The 26,522-nt window shown below is 34.7% G+C and overlaps 1 protein-coding gene and 2 long non-coding RNA genes across 11 annotated transcripts in view; 1 reads left to right on the top strand and 2 right to left on the bottom strand.

Moving 5' to 3' along the window:
• Spn (Spinophilin) overlaps positions 1 to 26,522 on the bottom strand; it is a 166,421-nt gene that overhangs the window by 57,028 nt on the left and 82,871 nt on the right. For all 8 annotated transcript variants that reach the window (XM_069036634.1, XM_069036635.1, XM_069036639.1 and 5 more), the window contains exons 5-8: positions 12,937 to 12,957; positions 12,507 to 12,880; positions 12,040 to 12,450; positions 11,681 to 11,989 (exon numbers count right to left, since the gene is read on the bottom strand). In XM_069036634.1, the coding sequence (XP_068892735.1) occupies positions 11,681 to 11,989; positions 12,040 to 12,450; positions 12,507 to 12,880; positions 12,937 to 12,957 (1,115 nt within the window). The remainder of the gene's footprint in view (positions 1 to 11,680; positions 11,990 to 12,039; positions 12,451 to 12,506; positions 12,881 to 12,936; positions 12,958 to 26,522) is intronic.
• Positions 2,546 to 5,193, top strand: LOC138122378 (uncharacterized). Of its 2 annotated transcripts, none has more exons than XR_011156465.1 (5): positions 2,546 to 3,556; positions 3,617 to 4,130; positions 4,194 to 4,334; positions 4,395 to 4,542; positions 4,603 to 5,193. It is a non-coding gene; the product is annotated as an uncharacterized lncRNA (long non-coding RNA). The 2 variants fall into 2 exon arrangements; XR_011156464.1 differs by having other exon boundaries at positions 2,547 to 3,556; positions 4,398 to 4,542; positions 4,603 to 5,192.
• Positions 18,560 to 26,518, bottom strand: LOC138122382 (uncharacterized). The gene is made up of 2 exons (XR_011156471.1): positions 19,187 to 26,518; positions 18,560 to 19,131 (listed from the first exon to the last, which is right to left on the bottom strand). It is a non-coding gene; the product is annotated as an uncharacterized lncRNA (long non-coding RNA).

Here is a 26,522-nt window from a genome sequence, read left to right as displayed (position 1 = left end):
TCCTTCCCGATTGCTTGAGATGAGAAGCGCGACTTAATTTTTTTTTTTTCACTACTAGTCTCAGAAGGCGTTATTATTGACTCTCGAAGCGACCCCAGAAGTAGAATTTCTCTCCCTAGGTTAATAATAATTTTCATTATTAACCAAGGTCAATAATGAACAGCCGTCACTTAGCAACGAAAGATTTTCGTTGATTTCATTGGTTAACGTAGACGATTTTCACAGCAACCCTTGAAAAATGAGAACTCGGATCGTCGCATCAGACAAAATAATTTGATTAATAATTATTATCAGAAAGGGTTTTAACGTATCTAGTAGTGAAAAAAATAGTATATAAACCACGGTGAAGAAGTCCCTTATAGCCTTCGCGTTTTAGAACCCTCGGCACGCCTCGGGCTTTAATCTTGGCACTCTGGCTATAATCATGAACTTCTTCACCTTGGTGTATAATATACTATTATCTACTTTGAGTTACAAATAGGCTCATTATTATACCGAAAACAGTTTAATAATGAAGCATATTATTAAACTATTTTTGGTAACTTTTAGCTTAAATTGTTATATCGGTAACATCAGCCGTTTGACGTCAGGCGTCAAAGTAACGAATGAAGCTATAGTCGTTTTCAACGACATCCGTGCTGTCAGTGTCATTTTTAATATGTTGTTGCAGATTGTACACACAAATCCATAACCAGAATTCAGAGTATAAGCAAATTCTAGTTGAAAAAATGTCAAACAAGAAATCTAGGTTATGGTAAAAGAAAATTTATATTTCGTGAAACATCTACAACAAACAAGAACTAAATCTTCAACATGGTGTAAAACATGGTTATTAAACTAAGTCATGCTCGGAATCCGAATCAGACCACATATTTTCTTTGATTTGTCGGAAATAATTTGAATTTGTCAATTTGCCCCGTCAAGGTAAATTGCCAAATTAGGAAATTCAAAATTATTAAACTGAAACAGCCAGTGATGCCAACATACTGTCATATTGACAGCACGGATGTCATTGAAAACGACTATACGAGGTAAATTTAGTAAATATAACCTTACATTTTTGTGAAAAATGTCTATTCCCAACCCACGAGAAAGTCCCTAGTCTAATATGAAAGCTTGGGCAGCCGAAATTTCAGAGATTAGTAAAGCAAAGTAGATAAAATAGTATATTATACTATTTGTTAATCAGATTCAGATAAAGTAAACAAATAGTTGATTTTTAATTTATTTTATTTTACATTAGATATTCAAAATGATGACCTTCCTGTTCGATGCAGTCGCAAGCGTCTCTTAAAATTTGCTTGAACGGTACCCGCAACATTCAGATCAATAAATTCGCGGAAGGCAGCAATTAGTCTTTCCTTCATATTATCTCTTGTTGTTGGTCTCTCCCGGAAAACACGTTCTTTGATGGCAGCCCATACGAAAAAATCTGGTGGTGCAAGATCAGGTGATCTCGCTGGCCAAGGTATAGGTCCGCCCCTACCAATCAATTTTCTCCAAACTGGAGCTTTAATTCTTCCCGGGCTATTCGACTAGAATGTGAAGGTACTCCATCTTGTTGGAACCACAACCGAAACCTTTCATTTACTGGGACAATTGCATCTAGCAAATCATTTAGCTCGTCTTGCAAAAAGGTGGTGTATCTCTCACCATTCAATGGACCCACAATCCTATTGTTGACAATACCTCCCCAGACATTAAGGGACCAAGATTTTGGATGTCTTGTTCTGTCATCCAATGCGGATTTTGTATTGCCCAATAGTGTAAATTGTGTTTATTCACCGCACCATTATTTTTCACACAACATTCGTCGGTAAACACAACTCTTTCCTCTGCCCATTCGCAAAAAGCCACTCGATTTGCAAAATCTTGACCATGCAACTCTTGGTGAAGTTCCACGTGTTTTTTTTTTTAAATTCGAAGCACACTAGTTTTGCTGACTCCAATTTGTGAGCTAATCTCTCTGCTACCAATTTTGGGATTATTTTCAACTAAATTTAACACTCTGGCTTGTTTGACATCGTGGGTAACAGTTGGATTGATAAACGACTTTGTATTTTGTTGAAAAGTTCCTCTTTCACGTAAAGAAGACACTAATTATTTAAAAATTTGATGATTTGGAGCGCGATTTTGCGGAAACCTCGCGGCGTAAACGTGTCCATAACAACCGGGGACTAATACAGGACGTAATAAGAATATACGGGCGTAATAAGAATAAGCGGGCGTAATGAATTCATAACATCCTCATCAATTCAAAATTGCAAAGATGCCAATTTTTTTTTTTTTTTTTAAGAACACGTACAGTGAAAAATAAAATCTTGTATGCACCACGGCGTCACCGAATGATTACGCCCATCGAACGATATCCATCTCTCGGGCTAAAGCCCTCGAGCTGGATTAATCGTTCTCCGGGCGTAATCATCGTTGTAACGCCCTTGGTGCATAAATAGCTATTTCGTTGGGTGATGGGCACCCTTAACAAAAACTCAAAAGCATGCCCAGACTGTTGGAAGTTCAAGACTAAACTAAACATTTTGTTACAATCAGGTCAATTCTTGAAATAAAAGCAGGCAAGTAAATTTTCAAATTAATCCTTTTTCTTAGTACATACTTAACAAATCTAATAAACCGAGAAAATACGCTTCAGTAGATAGGATTTAAATAGTCGCTTGTTTTTACCTGGATTTCAATAAGTGGGTAAAATAACTACACTGAACTCCAACATTAACGCATCACTTGAATTTTTTCGGTTTTTTTGAAGAGTTTTACTTTAAAGCAAAAAAATTGTTATACACACTGAAAATAGAGGAGAAGCATAGATAATGCTACAATAGTACCGAGTGACTATAAATGATTGAAGGAAAATAGTGGATTGACAACACTGATGCAGTTGGTAGTGCAAGTCTTCTCGTGGTTCATCTGTCAATCATTTCTACTTAGGTTAGGTTACGTCACGAAGTACATTGTCGATTTAGATTTTTTTGACGTTTGTTTCAATTTTAAAAATTACGTGTGTCATGCCAACGATGTTGCCAACTAAAGATTTCAAATGTGTTACCAACATAACAAAATAATTTTCAATCATTTATAGTCACTCGGTATATTAAGTATAAAGAACGGTAATGACAATGTACGGATCGAAGACAATTGTTTGGAGGAGGAGCTTGCGACGACTCCAATATTGTCTGAGATCCGTACATTGTCATTAACGTTCGTCATGCTTATGAGATTTTTTGCGCGATTGAATATTTATTACAAAACATTCCTAACTAGAATGCAATGCGATACGACGCCCTTCACATCGTGTTGCCACAATGTCGATTTTTGTATCGCGTATCTAAGGCAATCTGCAAACAACTACCGCCATTGCAGTTTTTGTGCGCAAATATCGCCAGTTGTGTTGAAAAACAAGCAGTAAAATGAGTGATATTAGTGATTCCGAAAACGAAGTGGATATTGTAGAAGAAACTTTGAATGTGGGGTGCGTCACAAATAAAGAATTTTTGAAACTAACGACCTCAACGTGTAATTAAGAAGACAAAGAAAATTTGTGGTATGAAAATTTTGATAATACTAATGTCGCGGCAAGTTCGCTAATATTATTTCATTGCAGCGGCAGGGAATGCCGACCACAAGAGCCGTGTGAGTTTCCAGAAAGTGCTAGAGATATTTTCATATTTGATGGCGGAAACAAACGACTGAGAAATGTCACAAATTTGTATTGTCAGTGTCAAATTTCTCAAAGACGTCCGTGATTTCGACAGAAATGCAGCAAATTGGCAATAAGAAAGTTATTCATCGTCGAACTAGAGAAATAATTTGTAATACGTTTGATTATATGAGAATAACTTTTCCTTTTGAAGCACTGACAAAAAGTGGTTTCCTTAGAATTTGTTTTTTCAATCTATTTAGCGAAAATTTAAATTTACCTAGAAATTCCTTTTTGCGGCGTTTATGAGAAATTTGAGACTGACAATACATTTTTGTGACATTTCTCAGTCTTTTGTTTCCGCCACCAAACATGAAAATACCTCTAACATCTTGTCCTCAACTTCTGTCTACATAAATCAAGAATTTTCGAAACCAGCGAACTCAATATGAAATCAAGAAGACAAGGAAAATCCGGGGTATGAACATTTTGACAATTCTAATGTCTCGGCAAGTCTGTTATTAAAATTGTTTCATTGCAGCGGTAAGGTAGGCCGACTACAAGAGCCGTGTGAGTTTCCAGAAAGTGCTAACATCTTGTCTTCAACTTCCGTCTACATAAATGAAGAATTTTCGAAACCAACGATCTCAATTTGTAATCAAGAAGACAAGGAAAATGCGGGGTATGAAAATTTTGACAATGCCAATGTCACGGCAAGTTTGCTAATGCTATTTCATTGCAGCAGCAAGGAAAGCCGACTACAAGAGCCGTGTGAGTTTCTAGAAAGTGCTAACATCTTGTCTTCAACTTCTGTCTACATAAATGAAGTATTATTTTCGAAACTAACAGCCTCAATGTGTACCTAATCAAGAAGACAAGGAAAATGCGGGGTATGAAAATTTTGACAATGCCAATGTCGCGGCAAGTTTGCTAATGCTATTTCATTGCAGCGCCAAGGAAAGCCGACTACAAGAGCTTTATGAGTTTCCAGAAAGTGCCCCCACATCTTGTCTTCAACTTCTGTCTACATAAAAATTATTATAATAATCGATTAATTTTGAATAAACTTTACTTACCGTTCTAGAACACCAAAAATTACTTACCATCGAGTTTATCGTTAGCAACGAGTAAACAGAGCTTACCATCTTGGTAACAGACGTGGTAAACAACCAAATAGAGTACAATCGCGCAAAAATGTAATTAAACTTTTCAGCCACTGTTTACAAAAATGAGCAAAAATATCGTTTGTTAAATTTTGAAATTTACTAGAAAATAATTTTTTGGTTCGACACTGTCAGAATTTGAGAATTTTCTCCTATGTGAACGGATTTTGATAAATGTCACAACTTGTCAAAACGAAACGTCAAGCTAATTTTAAAGATTTTAAACGATTTGGAGCTTTTAAGGGGCTCGTCGAACCAAAAAACGTTGTATTCAACTCGTTCGTGTGTAAATTCGGCCTTTTTTGGCACTCGTGAGCCTTTAAAACGCTCGTTTCACTCGCGTTTTAAAATGGCCCACGCGTGCCAAAAAAGGCCTAATTTACACACAAACTTGTCAAATAAACTACTATTTTAATAGCAGTTGAAAAATTGAATCAGTATTGAAACAAATCTTAATTTACTTTTAACATGGGTGATGTTAGGAACAACTTAGCATTTAAAAAGGCCGTGCAAGTGCTTTTGTTAGATAAGAGTGAAAAGAGTCAGAGGACTATAAGCATATCGCTTTGATTGGAACCAATCTATCGTATCTAAGAAGACGTCGAGAGACTGGACGGCACACAAGGAGGCCTGGACAAGGCCGAAAACGAATCACAACACCTCACCAGGACCAATACTTAAGATTAATAAGCATTAGAAAAGGGTTTCTCACTGCTCTCCTATTTTTTAAGATCGCATGTTAGACAATATGCACTCCGGCTGAGTGAAAATACGGTTAGAAAACGACTAAAGGAGGATCAGATACATCCGAGGAGGATCAGATACATCCGAGAAGACCAGCTACTGGACCCAAGTTAACTGCAGCCCTTCGGAGGGGCTGCTTAAAGCATTAGAACGTCAATTGGGTCGAACAAGATTGGCGCAGAGATTTGGTCTTCGATGAATCCAGGTTCTGTCTATACGAGTCTGACGGACAGGTAATAGTATATTAAAGAACGAGTTTTATAAGGGTTGATTTGGCGTACGAGTTCCAGGTGTAGAAAACGACCCGTAGGGGAGTTTTGTATGGAACGAGTGCGCCAATGCCCTTATAAAACAAGTTTTTTATGTTATTTTTTAGAATTTGCACCCTTGTTTTAATTTTTAAATAAAAAAATTAAATTTTCAAATTCTAGGGAATTTTGTATTAATTGGTAATTCAAAGTAACGGATGCAACTACATCTGCAACATATGTTAAAAAGTAGAGTTGGAACATTAATATTGGAAGTTTTTTGGTGTAAAATAGTGTATAGACGACCTGGTGACCAATTTGCGCAATGTAATTTCGTTACTAAAGAGAGTTTTGGAGGAGGGTCAATAATGGTATGGATAGGAATATCTTTAGACGTAGCTACAGAGCTGGTGGTTTTAGATAGACGCAATTTAAATGCACATCGATGTATCACGAACATCTTGGAACCTGTTGTTGTACCATTTGCCCCATTCGTAGGGCAAGACTTCATTTATATGCAGAATAATGGACGGCCACATATTGCAAGGGTAGTTTCCGACTAATTTGGGAATATTAAAAATTCAGTTATGGAGTGGTCAGCACGTAACCCTGACCTCAACCCAACTCACCACTTATGGAATAATATGAAAAAACGGTTATGCGCAATGGAAGGGCATCCAAATCACCTCAGTCAGCTAACAAGAGCACTTCTGGATATTTGGGAAAATATAGGCCAAAACCATAACAGAAACCTCATTAACATGCCAGAACGTTATCGAGCTGTAATTAACGCTAGAGGAGACAATACAAGATTTCAGGAAATAATCTTTAAATTTAGATGGTTTTTTCGATTTCTCATTTTTACTCGTGATGTTACCTTTTCGAATTTTTGTATTTTTTTTTACATTTATGTGCTTTTTTTGTAAGAAAATGTGTTGAAAATATTTCCCATGGTTCAGCTGTTATTGTTGTTAATATATTTTTTTAATGTTTCAAAACTTGCTTTTTTAATTAAAAAAATCAAAGTGATGCGTTAATTTTGGAGTTCAGTGTAGATAAATGTAATATGTCTTGCTTAATTCAATGCTTAGCATTGAATGAGTATGCAAAGCTGTTTTAACAATGTTACTTTTAAAAATTTAAATTAGCGAGTTTTAAATTCCATAGAAGATTTAAGTACGGGCCTGGATCTCATTACTCATAGCGTCATAGCTCGTGTCGATTGTACCTCAGAACCAATTTTACTGGGGACAGTTGTAAATCAGCCTGACACCAGATAACGAGGGTTGTCATTTAAGAATTCGATTTATTCAATCACTATACCAATCTAAATTCCGTTTTGCATATCATCATAATGTATTACGTAGATGTAGTGGAACAAAAAAAAACTGATAGCTTTAATAATCACATCAATTTTGTTTTCAAAAAAATTATTATGCCATGAAGATCATTTCCTCCATTTTCCCTCTTTTTTTACCATTTTAAATAGGTTAAATTTAAAAAATGCCATACGATGGTCCACTCTGTATCTACCTACTGATAACAAAAACAAATACTCGATTAAAATACTCGAATTAAAAACAGTGAAGACTGTTAGTATTAGAACAGCAGTCGTTCTTTCTTCAAAAAAACTGAAAAGTTTTTATCGCAGGTAAAATAACTAAGTTTCAAGTTGTGACGGTCGCACTTGTTGTAATGGTAACGGCGCAAGAGAGAAAGATGACGCATATTGGTAATTGATGTGTAGGACAAAGATAGCTACACATTTGCGCTGCAACATCTATTTGCCACCATGACTTGAAGTCGGGTCCTACGGCTGGGAATCGTATTCGACTATTCGAATAACTATTCGACGAGTAGTCAATGTTATGCCGATTATGAGTAACACCACCGCAAAAATGATCTGCATAACATTGACTACGAGTCGTATTTGGAGGACTATTTAGGAGGTCCGGTTGTATAAAGCGATGTCAAGTATTAAGTTAAAGTTAACATAATGTCAGTTTAAAACAGACCCACGAGCCTCTTAAAGGCTCCAAATCGCTTAAAATCTTTAAGATTAACTTGACGTTTCGTTTTGACAAGTTGTGACATTAATCAAAATCCGTTCACACAGGAGAAAATTCTCAAATTCTGTCAGGATCGAACAAAAAAAAATGTTTATTTTAAATAGTGTTTTTTGAAGTGAAACTTTTTATGGGACGGGTTTGAAATTCTGATCGGCAACCTTTTTGTGTGACGAAAAGTGGTGGGGGTAAACGCACAACGCACAACGCACAACGTTTGCGTCAATATTTCCATCTCACTTAATTTGGAGTCTATGTAAGTTAATCTGTTTGACACGATACAATAGTTATTTATGTTTTAAGGGCGTAATGAAGGCGTTTGTGGCCCCCTTAAAATTGTGTATACTTCTGTGTTTGTCACACTCACGGCATTTACCGATAATGTCCTCTCTTTTAATTAAAAATGAACAATGAGTTACGCATTTCGATATTGTTTAGTGTTATCGTTAAAATATACAATTTTGTTGTAAATATGCTTAAGTCAGGCGCAGAAAAAACAAGAGCGTGGCGTGAGAGAAAACGTACGAGTGAAGTGACAGTTCAGAATGTGAAAAAAACGGTGTAAATAATAAAGACAATGAACCAGCAACTAGCACCTCGGCTCAGCCACCTCCTGTTGCACCTATCAGTGATAATTTACAATATTCTGATTTCCCTGTAATACAAAAGTTTCACTTCTCTCGTGCGTCTTTACGACACACTCTCTTTTTTTTATTTAATATGTAGGATTGGTGGACAAAATAAACTGGGACACTCAAAATTTCTTACATTTGTATCAAGCTTTTAATAGTCAAGATAAAGTCAAAATAAAACTGACTTTTACCATCACTGTTGACAGTTATCTGGTCAGCTGTAACCCCGAATCTAACTGAATTCCAAAAACATCTAGTTAGACAACGCCTTGGGGAGGGTATACGAGCAATTGCTAACGAGTTAAACGTTAACAAAAATACTGTTTTGTGGAATTTTAGTCTTATGTCATCATACCATAGTTAACCTATTTGTTACCAAGCCTGAATTAAACAATGCAAATTTGAATTTGAACAGTTGTCATTTTTGCCCCAGTTTTTTTTTTGTCCACCGAAAGTACCTATCAGCGTTTTTTCTTTTTTAATTTATGACCCAAAATGGGCCAATGACAGCACCGGGCTCTCAGGGGGTTTTTCGGAGCAAGGGTATGGGTTCAAAATGGGCGCCAGGTAACTTACTTTTTCTGAGCTGGTGTTTGTCTTGCCCAGTTACCGGGACAAGTGCTCATTTCTTATTTGTCGGAGGGTTCAAAAACAAATGAGTTTTGAGTTAAAAAGATTTGTTTATTCGGTCTCTCTCAAAACTTCTGACACTTAAACTGGTTTCATTAATCTGGTACTGGTTCGCACGACAACGAAAATGGTTCGTTTGTAATTTGTGGATTAAAAAAAAAGACTTGTGGAACCAGTACACTTAGATGGCCTTAAATTTAATTTGGTCGTTACCAGAAAAGCTTTTCTTTCCATGGACCGAAAACTTAAATTATTACAATGGGTTCTCCGAACAAAATAAAATTGTTTCTATTTAAAAAAAACTTTCCGAACTTAAAATTCTATAACGACTGAATAAATGGATGAAATGAAATTATATTCAAGGTTGATGTCTGGCTATGACCTTGACGAAAATGAATGATTGAATTCTAATAAAGAAAAGTTAAATTCGGGAAGGTTCCGATAATTTTGATTTCTACAAATTTCTAAATGAGAACGATAATGAGATTTTGAAACTAAACATGTGAGAATGAAGTTAAACTTTATGTGAAAATTTGAATGCAAAACAATATAAATAAATCTTACAAAATGCGAGGTCTCAATAAATTATGAATGTACATGGAACTATAAACTTGAGAAGCGGGAAATTCGAGGCGTTTCTTAATTAAACAATGCCGAAATAAAAAATGGCGACTTATCTTTATAGCCGAGTCTGTTGTTCCCTCGAATGAGTGTCCTTATTGACTTGCGGTACGGTACGGCTCCGATGCGAAGGTGTCACGGCGTGACCTTGAAGTGTTTCCTTAAGTTCTGGGCCGGAAACGATATGATGCTGACGGTACTAAAGGCGATATTGACTTGCGGTACGGTACGTCCGACCTAACGAACGATCAACCTAGCGAACGATTCCACTGGAAGAGCGGCCTAGCGAGCGATATTACGTCTGGATGAACGACGATACTGAAGATATTCGCAGATGATCCCGATGCGCTACAGGACTCGCCGAGATACGACTACGCTTGCGACACCAGGCGCGGCATCACAGCGTGATCCTGACGTGTCCTCACAAAATGGACCATAAGCGAAATGACGATACTGAACTGGAGGAACGACGCCTTTCCGCTGAAAGGGGGTGCTCCACGATAAATTGAAGGAGGACTTTCCGGTACTCCCTCACGGTACGGTACGGTAACTGGATCGAACTACCCCTCTATCTCTCTGGATGGCGAGGGGTCTCTCGATATCGGTATTCGGTAATCGGTAACGGTAGCGGTAAACTCTTCGGGCTCCTCGACGGCGCCGAAGCCTGGCAGCGCCGGACGATAAGCACCATGGCGATCGGCAATCCGCTCTCGGGGATGATTGCGGATCCCGATCCCACGCACGTAATTCGCTTTCCGCGACTTGCGGCACAGCGGCCCGCTCGGCGGTCGCCGACCGAGTCCCCTTATTTCCGCTCACGATAGGTTTTTTTCGCTACCCCCGAATCTAGGAGAGCGCAATACGAAATAGCTGGACCTTATTCTCCGCTGTAATAAGGCGTCCCGATAATTGCACGAACAGCGCATCTTAATGAGCATTTCCGGCGGTACTACACGTGCGCGCTAAAATGGCAGATGGACGATCATGGCGCCGGTTTGTTTACGTTGGATATCACCCACCGGGAAATTCACGGATGTTGTTGCGGCAATGTGTCGGTGAGTCCGCGCGTATCTCACGATAGATGGTAACAGCCATTTTCCGCAGGATCTTATAGGTTTGGACACACTCGAACAAAAGGAAGAAGGTTGGAAAAAAAAGAGAAGAAGATAATTTTCCGGCAAGTCACGGGAACAAAAGGGAAACGGAACTGACTTTGCCGTACGGTTACCGAAGCTGAGAAGAAGAAGAGAGGAATTGAAGGAAAAGGAAAGGAGAAATAAGAAAAAAGAGAACGATAAAAAGATAGGCCGCAGCTAGACAGCCTAGAGGCGTAAAGCCACCTCAGCCTTAAATTTTGGGGCCAACGTGTGTTGTTCCAGCCGCCCCGAAATGGCTGGCACAGTCTCTACAAGAGAAAACCACGAAAGAAAACTAAAAGTGAAACCGAAAGCGAAACGATAAACAAAAAAATGAACTGACTGACGAAACAAACAAACAAAACTGAATGATCTCGAAATGAGCGTCCCGAAAAAGGTTACGGCAGGGTGGGCGTCATGTGCCGTGCGTTATCTGCTAGCTCCAGGTATTCGAGCAGCGATCTGATTTTCCCGCGAGCAATAGTAGGATCTCTTAGGCCTCCTACACCGGCCAAAAGAATAGTGGCATTTTGACATGCTACAAATTAAACAATTTCAATTTTATCGAATAAGTTCTAGACTTTACAATTGCGCTGTATTTATAAGGTGTTATTCAAGGAACGAATCACGATATTATCATTTTATTCATGTTATTATAATGACTGAATATCAAATTGAAACTAAATACAGTAAAATAAACTTCATTCAAACGAAAAACCAATAGTTCTAATAATATAAAAAAAGTGTTTTCAAGTTAAGTACGAGTAGATAAACGAAAAAGTACTGACCTGTTAATTGAACAGTGCTGGCATCGCTTTGTTGCTCGGTCTCCAAAGCTTTCTGTCGTCTCTCTTCTCTTTCTTTATCTGCTTGTAAAGATTGTCGTATCAGTTGTGCCACTTCACTGTTTTCTGGATCACGTTCTCGACCGATACTAAACTTTACCAATCCGGAAGTATTTCTTAAAACACTAGCCGCATATGCTTGAGTTACCCCAACTAAACTTTTTCCATCTACTTCGATAATTTGATCGTTAACTTGAATTCTTCCATCTTTTGCAGCGGCACCATTTGCGGTTATAGTTTTTACAAATATACCTGCAAAAACAAGATATATTCACCGTGTAAAAACATTCATATATTTCTACCCAATTTTTCTAAACCTGCATCAGCTCCAACCCCCATTCCTATGATACTTAGGCCAAGTCCTTCTGACCCTTTAACCAATTCCACTGGAAAAACGTCCATTTTTTCAACACGTTTCTCTAATTCGTATTCTGCAGATGCTGCTACAGGATCTACATCTTCGTTACGTCGATCATACTCTGTTATGCTGAAAGTAGAATATACTTTCATAGGTTCCGTAGAAAATGAGATTTTACTAGGTTTAGATATGTAAGAAAAATAATTTGATTCATCTTCTTCCTCTTCTTCAGGAAGTAATCCCGGTACTTCCATCCAAAAATGTCCGTCTTCATAGTAGTGCACACCATCTTCAACTCCCACAATTTGTATTGTTTTAGGAACGTAATCTTTCATTTCATTCATATCTAAGTCACCTAAAAAAAAGTAATCAATTAATACTCGCCTTGAGTAAATCTTATCCAAGTTTTACCACTTGCGTCTGCAATCTGACAAGTAACATCAGATTTAGAATGTCCTTCCAATTCGTCTGGTACTGATGTAGCAGTACTTGAGGTAGAATCATAACACTGTGATGATAATATTTCATCGTGAATGTGTTCATTTTGAGTAATTATATTTTCATTGTATTGATCTAGTGGCTCTGTTACACATTCTTCTTGTAAAGAAGGAGGTCCTAAACTATCATTTAAAGACACTGGACCAGATGAATTACCCAAACTAACTGTTGTCGAATCAAGTATTAAGTAAGAAGATGAATCCGCCACCCACGTATTTATTGTAGTGTCTTTTGAATTTAACAGTCTTGTTACTTCTTGAGCTTCTTCATCCGACAAAAGATCGTGCCTGTCCATCATGAATAATATTTTAATTTTAGTTAGTAACAAATATGTTATACATACCTCAATCGTTTCTCCAATATTCTAGTCCCAAAACAAATATGAAAAATACATATTAGATGAAAATAAAATGCACTCGAATGATAATAATGGATAATTATCTCTGTTGAGGTAATTATATTACTAAGGCCTGGTTTATTCACTTTCAAGTAAATTTATCTGGCCAGTAGTTGCTATGATTTAGAATCTGCTATTGGTAGATCCATGGTAATTACCGTTCAAATAAAGTTACTTGAAGGTGAATAAAATAAATGTAATTTGTTTGAGTGTATCAATGTTACAGCCCTTTCACAATGGCGTTAACGTTACGTCGATGTTAAAACGTTAATGTTAACGTTAGATCTTATTACATGTATTTCACTACTTTTTATAAATTATTTCCGTTGGCTAATGTTAGAATGTAACGTTAAGAATCCAGAACATTTCTAGAATTAACGTTAACCTTAACAATATCATGCAACATTAATTTTCATCATAACGTCATTGTGAACAGTCCACAATGAAATACATGTAATCTTGAATTTCTAGATCTAATGTTAACATTAACGTTTTAACATCGACGTAACGTTAACGCCATTGTGTATGGGCCTTTTTTCATTCGAAGATACTTTTAGGTCTTTATTATGTGTACAATTTTTTTTTCAAATATCTGTGTTTTATGTATGTTTTACATACATGTTCCACCTTACATTATGAGGGACTCTACTTAAAGTACATACAAGTATACAGGCTGTTTGATAAAAAACGCCTCAACCCGTAACTTTTTTAGTTATTATCCGATTTCAATGAACAAAAAAACCAAGGATATGGTTTTTCATGCGCTACGAAGCAGCCATAAAAAATTTTTTTGGCGTTATTTTCAGTAGCTAACGATAGTCAACTTTTTTTTTTTAAATGGACAAATGTAGTTTTTTAGGCATAGTCTGGTAAAGTATTTTTTTTTTAATCTAATGATGTATTAAAAGTTATCGTTTGGTCCATAGCTGACTGAAAAAAAATAAAACAATTTTTAATTGTGGTTCAGCTTATTATGAAATTTTCGAGTGTGCCGTGAAAAACAATTGGAATACTAACAGCAACAAATGTCAAGTGTGAGTTTGAAAAATTTCAGGTCCAATCTTGAAAAGTTTTATTATTATTTTCTTGGAAAACATGAATAATAATAATAAATATTATTATTTTTTCTATTAAATTTTTGTTTTTGACTAATTACGATTTTTATTACACTCGAGCATAAAATAATAGTCAAATGACTGCTATTCTGCATGACTGACAATGTTGTTATTTTATACTTAAATAAAAAAAGTTTAAAAAAGCAGATGAAAAGTTCTAAGTTGACGTTTAGATGACATTTATCGTACTTGGTATTCCGATTGTTTTTCACGGCACTCTTAAAAATTTTATAATAAGCTGAACCACAATTTTTTTTAAATTTTTTTTTCAGTTATCTATGAACCAAATGATAACTTTCAATACATCATTAGATTCAGAAAAAAATACCTTACCAGACCAAGCTTAAAAAACTACATGTGTCCATTTAAAAAAAAAGTTGACTATCGTTAGCTATTGAAGATAACGCCAAAAAAAATATATTTTGTGGCTGTTTTGTAGCGCTTGCAAAACCATATCTTTGATTTTTTCGTTCATTGAAATCGGGTAATAAATAAAAAAGTTATGGGTTGAGGCGTTTTTTATCAAACAGCCTGTATAGGTTTCGGACACATTTCTAAAAAAATGATGTAAACATTGTAAACCAACCATTAGTGTCATTAATAAATGACAATTATTAAAAATCACTTTGAAGTTTTTCTTGTGACATCAAAAAGGCATGGAAATGGCATTATCGAGTCAAAAGTTGGGTTATATTTAATAAACACCAGTTCACACATATTTGTCAGTTAAATGTCAGTTGTGGCCAAGATTCCGTGTCCGGAATAGTACCGTGTGAACAACAATTACTGATTGAGTTGGCAATAAATTCTGGTGACTTTTAAGTTCCAACGAGAAAACCATTTTATTAATAAAATAATACAAAAACCAAGACGTCTAAATATGAAATGTATACCAGCTGTCAATAGTGTCAATAAAACAAACCGAAATGGGTACAATTCACAGTCTTGAAAATTTCATGTAAAATTTTTTATTGCCAACTGAAACAGTTATTGTTGCTCACCCTGTACTATTGGGAGCACGGAATTTCGGGCAGACTTGAAATTTGACTGATATAAAATGTGAAATAGACTTTAGATGCTTAGATGTGATTTTCTGAAAACTAAACCGTCTTTTTTATTAAACTTTGGAAATCAATAACTAAAATGTAAAATAATTGTGCATAATTGTGACAGTTTATTTTGAAGTTCCTTCAAAATTAATTATTATGACATTTATGACATGTAAATTGCTGCCCGAAATTCCATGCTCGCAATAGTACATATAGACTACGTCCACTGATAGAATGCATTTTTTTAAATATCCTTAGATAACAAAATCCCCAAACCGTAACATTAAAATATTAAGAAAGTATCATAGATTGTGTTGGTAATATCTTGAAGCATTCGCGCCACTGATTCTCATAGGTTGTTATAAAACCCACGCGAAAAATAAATTATATGACATTTCAAATTTGAAATTGTCAGTTCTGTCAAGTGGTTTAAGCATTTACATCTGCGATATTTCATCTTTAGAGCTTTGTTTTGCGATTTACTGGTTTTAAAAGTTATTCGTTTTGATCGTGTTGCTGTTTTGATCTGTTCCGTTGTGATTTTTTGTTGATTTTTTTAAATTTGTGAAGTCAGCGCTTGCCTCAAGAATCTAGCATTATGAACACTTTAAGTGACATTACAAACATCGAAAATGATACAGAGGTAATTTTTGTTCATGCGTTAAATAGGAGCACATATTAAATAATCTCTTGCTTGTTTGTTTAGCCATTTCCGAAAAAAGCTGGATATTTTAATTTCAATAGCCAGCTTTTTCGGAAATTTGAAAATGTATTGTGGATTGCATTTTTTTTTCGTCGGGCACATTATTACTCGTGAAATACCCTGTATTAATAAAACTTAATATATTCCTCCTACTGTACTGAAGTTTTCTTTCGTCTTTCCTAAGTGCAAACATGCAGAATAATAATAAAACATCACGTGTAAACCTGCTCTTTCCATTTTTTTTTTATTTCGCGCCGGATCTATTTGTTGTAGCGTAAGTGAACATTTTTAGAAACATTTATGTCAAGCAATCCATGAGTGGACAGAGTTTAGTTCTCCAATTTCAAGAATGTGCAGATACAAAAGTATTGAGTTTGCAGGTGGCAGTTTTAATTGTTTTAAATATACGCACTCAGGTCTCTGTTACATATGTCGATTCTTTTTTTAATTTTTTTAGCATGTAAAGTAATAATAATTAATTAATAAACCAAAACTATATATTTTAACTGTGATATTAGGTATAATTAACATCAATAACATCGATGACAACGAAACCGTCTGAAATTTACGTTATTATAACAAACTTTATAATAAACTATGGTGTAAGTTGTGTTTGCCATAAAATCTAATTAGGGTTGCAATACAATTAAATGTGTTAGGCATGAAAAATCTCAAAAAATTAAATCATGTGTAAATATGAAGTCAGAAGAATGTTTTATATCTATAAAAATTACACCGAATTAAAGCATATAAAAGTAATTGTAGTAACTATCAAGCCTACAAAAAATTGGTTACCACTGTCACAAATTTAGAACAACGAAATTCAACTATTAATGCAAACCTCATCAAAATATGTTACGAGTATTTAACGTTTATAGTGCGTTCACAATCGACTCTTCAACACCGACGAGGTGAAATTTAAAAAAACACCCGATACACACAGGGGTATTCACGAGTAATAATGGGCCTAAAAACGTCCCGCTTATATTAAGACAATTTCCAGTTGTCATTACGTGACATCTATCAAACCTAAAACGTATTTGTGCTTAAATAAAAATAATCTACACAATTTACATTAATTTAGATTTCAATCCATATCAAATTAAAAAAAACAATCAAACCAACTAATGTTTATTATTATGATTTATTTATTTTTTAATAAATATAAAAGATCCACGAAGGCGATGAAAATGTATAACTGGTTGCGTTTCAATGTTTGTAAGGCCCATTATTACTCGTGAATAACCCTTCATAAGTCCATTCACGATGTTTTGGCATAAGGAGAGGCTATGATTTCATTTTTTAACGTTGTCACTAAAGTGCCTGACATGCGAACCTATCAAAATGAACGTAACATGTTGCCGAATTTCCCATAATCATATCACTGGTCTACAGTGAAAAAATATTCTGAATAATTTTAACTAATTTTTGCTTGTCTACCCATGCTGAATACGAGTTGATAAATAAAAGTCATTTATTAGTTTAAGTTTTCACGATACCTGATATCAATGATATCTTCCAAATTTAACGATCCAAACCTGCTTGAGCTATTATTAAAGTAACGCTTAAGGTATAAGATTATATGGCCCTTTAAAAGTATTTGGCCGGAGATAAACGTTCCTTTTGTGACAATTGCAGTAGGCGGTCAGCCCAACCATAAATCATGCTTGAAGCAATTCTCTGTTGTGAATTCCAGAGCCGGCCTCAAAACAAATGCGTACCGACGAAATTATATTTATTTATTAAATATACAATACTATTACAAATCATCTTTACTGTTTTCAAGACACAAAATACTAAAGGGAATTTCGTTACAATAACAAAATTTACAATAAACATCAAAAACAAGTTCATTCACAAATTTTTAAGCCCTGCCCTGAACGAAGGAAAAGGGATGCAGCTGCACGAGCCGAGACAACCATCTTAACGCCAATATTGGTTTCCATTATTGGGATAATTTTAGTGCTGCCATATAATCTTATACCTTAAGCGTTACTTTATATCAGTATTGATATTTACGAGTTAGTTGGCATCAAATTTTGAAAATATTGTGTTTTAGTGCTCTGTTCTGTATTACTAAGTGATAAAAGTGTTAAAAGTTTAAAAAATAATTATATTTTATAGCAAAATGTCTCTTTTAACAGTCTTATCACTTAGTAATACAGAACAGAGCACTAAAACACAATATTTTCAACATTTGATGCCAACTAACTAAGTAAATATCAATATTATCAAGTTCAAGAAGGTTAGGATCCTTAAATTTGGAAGATAATATCAGGTATCGTGAAAACTTAAACTAATAAATTACATTTACTTATCAACTCGTATTCAGCATGGGTTCACAAGCAAAAATTAGTTAAAATTATTCCGAATATTTTTCCACTGTAGACGAGTATTATTGCTGGACTGTTTGTTAAGATGTTACAGAAGCAGTATGATTTCTGTTAATTTTTGCAAAAATCTTGTAATTTTTTTTTCTAGAAAACGGAAACTAATTTTAAGTACAGAGTGATCAACAAGAAACCAAATCAAGAGTGCTACCTCATCTTTTGTTTTATCGAAACGTATTTCTATCATGGATCAGCCGCTTTTATTTACTTGCTGTGGACACTCGTTTTGTTGGTTACCTACCTCTCAAAAATCTATCATTAATTGCCTTTATAAATTTTTTGTAATTCATGAATAATAGACTTGAAAGCAAGTTATAATTAATTATTATTTATTATTGATTAAGGAAAAAACACACAGTTACACAAAATTCCTTCATAAGGCACAATCTTGAGTTACAAAATTTTAAAAATAATTATTTTTCACAATTCTTTGTTTTGTTGTTTTCGGCAAGAAAAGTGTAAAATTATTATTCACTAATTTTTGGGTAATTGAGAACTTACTCGTATCTTTTCTAGCAGTGTTTAAAATATTTAATTACTCCAAGGTCAAAAAATAAGTTTTCACAAAAACTGCTCAAAATGTTCTCCATTGTGGTCTAGACAGAATCAAACTCGCCTCTCATAATTTCAAAAACCCTTATGAAGCTGTCAATTTGTTTAGGGTAATGTGTGGGTTTTATTTCTTGCAACACACAAAGGGAAACAAATTAATATCCTTCTTAAAAAAATTCTGATAAGTGCCATAACACAATTTAACTTGTTGTCTTAAACGCCTTATGGAAGTTGAGGGATGTTCCTTGATAATTTGTTGAACATTTTGCACCATTTCTAAAATTCGAACTAAGGACTGACCTGACTTCTTCTTAATGATGGGTTATGATTTGCTAAAATTAGGCACTATAATTTTAAGACATTGATAAACTTGTTGATAACCAATACCATCAGGTTCGGACATCTGGCTTAAAATTCTTCGGTGTAAGGGGGTACAAAGTAAGGCCAGTCTTCATTTTCTTGTTTCACCCTCTTTCGAAAATAATCTAATAAAAATGCCTTCTCTTTAATGGTAAAACCCATTTTACAACTTATTCTGGGATAATTATTGCTTACAACTTCAATAAACGTCTGTAAACTTTGCCGAAATCGAAGATTTGTTTTCTAGGTTAAATCACTTAAATTGTCAACAACAACAACAACCTTGAATTTTGAAATGTGACATTTCAACGAAGCATCTCCGTACCAGTAGCGTCGCGTTTGGCAATAAAGATGATAATTTACTTACTCTTACAAATGTAAAATGTTGCTCTTGTTAATCTTATAAATTGTTTCCCTTATCTTATAATAATAATAAAATGCACAATTATAATTCCAACGTCTAAAATTCATTAAGTATCATTTTTTATTAAGTAGCGTTTGAGACCATAAATTGTCTACGCCCATGTTTTGACCGCTTATGTGCATATGATTTTGCTACGACGTGACCTATAATTTGCAACGCTTGCTCTGATTTGGATTCTTGTTGATCACTCTGTATATATTATAAATTTTGTATTCAGCATATGAAGATTAATAAAAAAAAGTACTTTACGCGAAGAATACTTTTTTAAAGTAAAAATTTGTAGACTAGTGTATTTAAGCGATTTTAAAACGTATTGATGGTGTTTGTATCATGGCCAACTGTATCGCTATACAGTATGTTATTGAGAACAACGCATACTATCACATGCTAAAAGGAACGCCTCAACTTCGAAAACACCCTGTATAATCATATACAGGGTGTTAGGGAATGGTCTCCCAAGAATGTCAGGGTTTCTGAGGGAGAATATGATCGAAAACCTTAATACCATTTTTTCCCAACATGAATGGTTTTCTCAAAGATAAAAATTTAAAATGGTGCCCCACTGTTTGGGAGTTTTGCACCATTTTATTATTGTAATAATTAAATAAATAGTTAAAGGATACACAACCACATTACATTTATAAACCAGAAAGTTGTTTAGAAAATGACAATTACAAATTATATTTTGATCGCACAGTTTTAACTGACATTCACATTCAGCATAACAGACCAGACATTATTATTTTAAATAAACAACAAAAGCAAGCATATCTTTTAGATATAGCTGTTCCAAATTGACACAATATAACACAGACATATAATACAAAAATTAATAAATATTTAGAACTATCCGTTGCTATGAGAAATCTTTGGTGTTTAGAAAAAATTTCGATTTTACCATTTATAATTTCAGCAACAGGAATAGTACCGCAATCTCTTTTTAAAAATTCAAAAATTTTGGACTTAGAGAACACATTGGTGGTTGAAATTCAAAAAGGTATATTATTATACTCATGTCACATCGTGAGGAAATTCCTTAACATTGACACAGAACATAAAACACAAAAAAGTCAAAATGTGGAGGCGAGACGCCGGTAATTATGTTGATAAGCACTGCACTATTACTTGATAGTATTATCCGTAATAGTGTATGTACTCCGGCAAAATTGCCGTGCCGCCGGGTGGAGGTGGGATACGAAAAAAGCTCTGAAATGAAAGTTAATTGCTTAGCAACTAAAAGACAACAATGCCAATGCCAATGCCAATGTTAGATTTTATGGAGGACCTACTGTCACAATGACAGTTTTGGTTTTGAATACTTCGCTTGGATAATATCTCATCAAAAACTACCAGGATTGCATTTTTTTAAGGTTAAAATCAATAATTCATTCGAAATATTTATCTAGATTCACCGCCACCTTGAAGTAAGTGAAACCACATCTCGATCAACCTCTAAAGGGATTTGAAATCGAGCACTAACCAGTTAATGCTACTAATAACTAGTAAGATTCGTTAACTTTTGTGTAACTTTATTTATTTGTATTGAAAAAAATCATAATAAATGTTCAAAATATCCTCCGTTTGCCCTAATACAAGCATTAGCATACCCATAGACAACACAGTAAACCTATAGAACGCAAACTCCCATAGTTTTTTGTGCCCCGACGCTGGATATCCTGGCTTTTTTATTTATTTTAATTTAAAATAATTTATTTATAAAACTAAAAGACAACATGTATTTTGGAGTTTTTGAAGTGAAACTTTTTATGGGATGGTCTTGAAATTCTGATCGGCAACCTTTTTGTGTGACGAAAAGTGGTGGGGCTAAACACTATCGGGTCGAGTGGGAGCAGTGTCTCGCCCAACGGTTGCGCCAATTTTTCCATCTCACTTAAATAAATTGTGTATACTTCTGTCTTTGTCACACTCACGGCATTCATCGATAATGTCCTCTCTTTAATTTGGAGGCTTAAAAATGAACATTGAATTACGCATTTCGATATTGTTTAGTGTTATCGTTGTTTATAATTTATTTTTTTGTTCGACACTGTCAGAATTTGAGAATTTTCTCCTGTGTGAACGGATTTTGATAAATGTCACAACTTGTCAAAACGAAAGGTTAAGCTAATTTTAAAGATTTTAAGCGATTTGGGGCCTTTAAGGGGCTCGTCGAACAAAAAAAACGTTGTATTCAACTCGTTCGTGTGTAATTTGGGCCTTTTTTGGCACTCGTGGGCCTTTAAAACGCTCGTTTCACTCGTGCCAAAAAAGACCCAATTTACGCACGAACTTACTATTTAAAAGTGATTGATGAATAATTACAATGTTTCCCTGTAATACAAAAGTTTCACTTCTATCCTGCGTCTTTACGACACATTCTGTTTTTTATTTTCAATCTTTTTCGATACATTTCCATTGCATTTTTATAAATTTTGGTTTGGTATTTCTTTTCCTCAATTGCGGCAAATAGAAATTTATCGCATCCTTGCATTGCTCTTTATTTTGACATCGAATTTTGCATGAAGTTTTATATGTTTTCGGTACATTGCAACCCGAATTTTGGATCGACATTCTGCCTTTTTATAATTTTGAATATGCTCAGCTTTTCTTATTTTTTTTTTAAACTTTCACAAGAATTTATATCTTCATTACTACATAAAACAGGATTTACACAATTAACTTATAGCGTCTTCAGTAGAAATATCGTAGATCAGTAGATCGGATGAAAATTCTATAAAAAATAGTTTTCAGTTAAAATATAATTATCAATATTTTTTTACTACGAGTATTACTGGAAGTAAGTCTGGACTGGAAAAGCAGGGAAGTTGTATCGAGGGTATCTACGGCCATATTCGTTCGTGCCGAAGTCTTTGCTGGTAAAATGAAGTCCACACACAGTGTAGCTGTTACTTATACCTACACTTTCATAGGCTCCAAAGTTGATAACTGCTTGTTACCCGTCTTTTTAATCCATTCCATAAAACGCCCAGGATATTTAATTGGATTTGGAAATCTATGGCGAGTTGCACATGGTTTATAATTCCTTTGCAGGGTGCAAAGTCGCACAATAGTAAATTTATTACTTATGACTTGATATGTCAAAATATAATTTTTTAAATTTTGGCATAAGTTTCCACGATTTTTATTTTTATAAAACGGCAGCGTCCCCTGACGGCTTGTGGTGGGTGCGTTTCCAAAAAAATGGGGAAAATGCATAGGAGTTTGCGTTCTATAGGTTTACTGTGTTGTCTATGAGCATACCTTCGGGCGGCAGCAGCCTTTCCGCTATATTCCCCATACACAAAAAACATATCTGCACACTCCTCGATAGAATATTCGGGCATTATAAACGATTGTACTCTTCGCGGGCGACTGATAAAAGATAGATAAAATTAAAATGTAAACTTTGACAGTAGTAAATTTCGAATCGTTACCAAGCAATCATTTTTAAGTCAAAACATATAAGATTTTTTCCTGCACAAAGCAATATTTCAGCAGTCCCAAAACAGCAGGGAACAAGTTTATTTTCAGAAAACGGTTTAATTTATCCAAAAACGGTATAAAGGTTTTAGACCACATTTTCCCTGATATCTGCGCAATCCCACATATTATTATTTGTCATTTGTTTTTCCAGCTACCTTAATTGGGTTATTACATTGTATAGTTTTCCCATTTATAATTTGGTTTTACTACCAGCCCTGTTATCAGGGAGTTAAATACCCCGACAATAGGCAACTACCGCCATAAATCCTAGGACTGTAAAAGAAGGTCGGTTGTCTGTTGTCTGACTAGGCTACAATATCTTCACGTCTATTGCCAAAACCACAACCCCAGCCCCTAATAATTACAATTGCACTGCTGTAAAACCAAATTATAAATGGGAAAACTATAACGCAATGCATTTTGATAGCTTTTCGCTTGGTGCTCGTCATTTGTTTCACAAGTTAGTGTTATTTTTTTTTATGTGAAGTTATACTTTTGATACATTGTTGCTTTCAGAATTAAAATCTCAATCAGATTTACTAAAAAAAAGTATGTAATCCCATTTGAAAAAAAATATTTTGTAGCCTATTATAATTGTCCGTTTACTCTAAGGTTATATTGGGGCCGTAAAAGTAGTTACCTCCTAATAAGCTGCCCCTTTGTGTGGGTTTCAGAAGCCACGCGCCCCTGCAATAAATCAAATTTTAAAAGCTGTTGGGTGGATGTACAAGGTCCGGTTTAAGGGAGCATCTTTAGTTTTATTATTTTCTGAACCGAAGTACATATATGGTACCCTGATTAATTCACTGGTCTCCTTAATAGGATTAGAACACCCCTTGTGACTAGACCTTCATAGCTTATTTTTCAACATAATCTCCAAAAACGAAAATTTATAAATTGCAATTCATATTTCGACAAATTTGCCTCGGTCCCACTCTGAACGAAACAACCAGCCGGGTTTACCTGCTGTTTACAATCACAAAATGTTTTCTATTGTAGACAAATCAACTTTTACACAATGGAATAATTCTACGGCCCCAATATAACCTTAGAGTAAACGGACAATTATAACAACCATTTAATTTCATGTAAAGATAATTAAAATCCTCCGATAAATAAGGGAGCAATGGACTCGTCTTTTTTTTTGGGACACCTGTAGGCCGAAGTTACGTTACTCAATATAATTTTGAAAATATTATGAATCTTATTAACATTTTTTACAAACTCACACTTGCCACTTTCTGGTAAATTTTAGTATAAATTCAAAAATCCTTCCAATGTTTTAATTCAATTTTTTTTATGGAAGGAGGTGCTGTTTTTTTAATCCAAAAATTTTTCCAAAGTACGTAGGTACACTTGATTTCAAAACTTTCGCGTACACCAATTTATCGCTGTATTAAATCAGGGTTGTAATTAATCAACTCTGACATTTAAACTTTTGAAAAGTCAAAATGCCTCGACTGACAGAGCAAGATAAAGTTTTGATGGTTTCCAAATTAGAAAATGAGTGGTCCATAAGAAGGGTTGCTACTCATAAGTCATAATAGGCTAAATAAAAGCACTGTTCTACAAGTAATAAGGAAAGAAGAGGTGGGAACAAGAAGGGACCGTAAGTAGAAGACCGATCATAATTTTTTTAAATTGCTGTCAATGTCGTCTTTAACCTAATCTCAAAATTACCCGTTCACACTGCTTAAATTTTGCAAAATCGTTGTTACTTGATTTTGAATGTGTACGCGAAAGTTTTGAAAGCAAGTGTACTATCGCGGCCATCCAAAAGTGAACGTTTTTTTTTTTATAGTTTGATTTTTACTTTAAATCATAGGCGTCCTAAAATGTCATCACTAGCGATAAAAAAATTATTGAAACTATTTTTTTTAAATGCCACATCTCAGTCCGATGCAGACAGCTAGGGCTATTGCAAAGCCAGAAGAAAATCGGTCATTGGCTGCTGTGGCGAGAGAATTACATTGCAGTAAGACTTGCATCTTCAATATAAAGAGGGGTTGGCAAGAAAACAGGCTTGAGAGGCCCATGCGAATAGGTGTTGGAAAGGTTTCTTTACTAAAGTTTACTTTCACTTTAATAATGTATTAATTATTTCTCAGTCTCATTTTTATTATTACAACTTTTTATCATTAAAATAGTAACGCCTGCTGCACGAACGCCAATGAATACAGCCTGATTTAATCTAACGAAAAATACGTAAATTTTCGCAAGCTATCGTTCACTTTTGGATGGCCGCGATTGTACATATTGTGTAAGTGTAGGACTGCTTCCTGCCAAAATTGTGTGTGCCCCGGATTTTTGTAAACTTCACAAGTAAGAGGTGGACGAATTGTCTTTCCCTCCAGATTATCAAAGAGTTTGTCAAAAAAGTTATTGTTTTTGCAGTTCCCAAGTCTTCATCATTTAGGTTGGTTCTACCTGTTAGTTAAAATATACAGCGCCTTTTTTTAACGCTGGCCGTAGGAATTTACATGACAAAAACTTTGGATCATGTTAATAAGCTTTTTATGAGGAATTTTTAAGTGAAATTTTGCAGAATATTAGATTAGTATTTTATAAATCAATTTAAGTTTATTTTATACTACAGAATAAAATAATTACGGAATTAATTAAAAAAAAGTACTTTTAATTTATTACTTTATTTCTTGCCCAGAATGTTTTATAATTGTTAGACAGTTACAAAATGTTCGACAACATTTTTATGATCGTGTTTTACGTGTCTTGTAGACTATGGAAGACAATTTGAACAATTTATGAAATGAAAATTCAAAAATAATTAAAGTAGTTTAATATCGTTAAGAAGAATTTTATTTATTTTGATGTAATTATGATTTGCTATACAACGTGTAACAGAAATAAGTACATTAATTTTAACTGGTAATAAAACTCATCAAGAACAACAACTTTTCTTAATAAAATTTTTTTGTAAACGTTCTTGTTAATGAGTTAAAATTGTTTAAAATTTTTGACGAATTTCGCTACCTGCCATTGGAGACCACGCTACCTGCCATTGGAGACCACGCTACCTGGTCGCTGTGCTTAGAAGGTTTATAATCCTTTCATTTTTGTAATGAGGAACTAAAGTTATAGTTTTCCCATTTATAATTTGGTTTTATGGCAGTGCAATTGTAATTATTAGGGGCTGGGGTTGTGGTTTTGGCGATAGTGAAGATATTGTAACCTGGTCAGACAACAGACCTTCTTTTACAGTCCTAGGATTTATGGCGGTAGTTGCCTATTGTCGGGGTATTTAACACCCTTACAACAGGGCTGGTAGTAAAACCAAATTATAAATGGGAAAACTATACTATAGTCTTTTTCCTGGTAGGCGCGTGCGTGCGCATTTACAAAATCCTGCAACGAAATGCGACTTTCCTATTGGTTACTTTATTTTTCTACTTACACTAGAGAAATGTGCAATATTGCAAGCATACAGTGTTCTGTACT

The sequence above is a fragment of the Tenebrio molitor genome, chromosome 1 (genome assembly GCF_963966145.1).
Source record: "Tenebrio molitor chromosome 1, icTenMoli1.1, whole genome shotgun sequence".
NCBI lineage: Eukaryota > Metazoa > Arthropoda > Insecta > Coleoptera > Tenebrionidae > Tenebrio > Tenebrio molitor.
The sequence above is the reverse complement of the archived record's forward strand: the minus strand, read 5'-3'. Positions and strand labels throughout refer to the sequence as shown.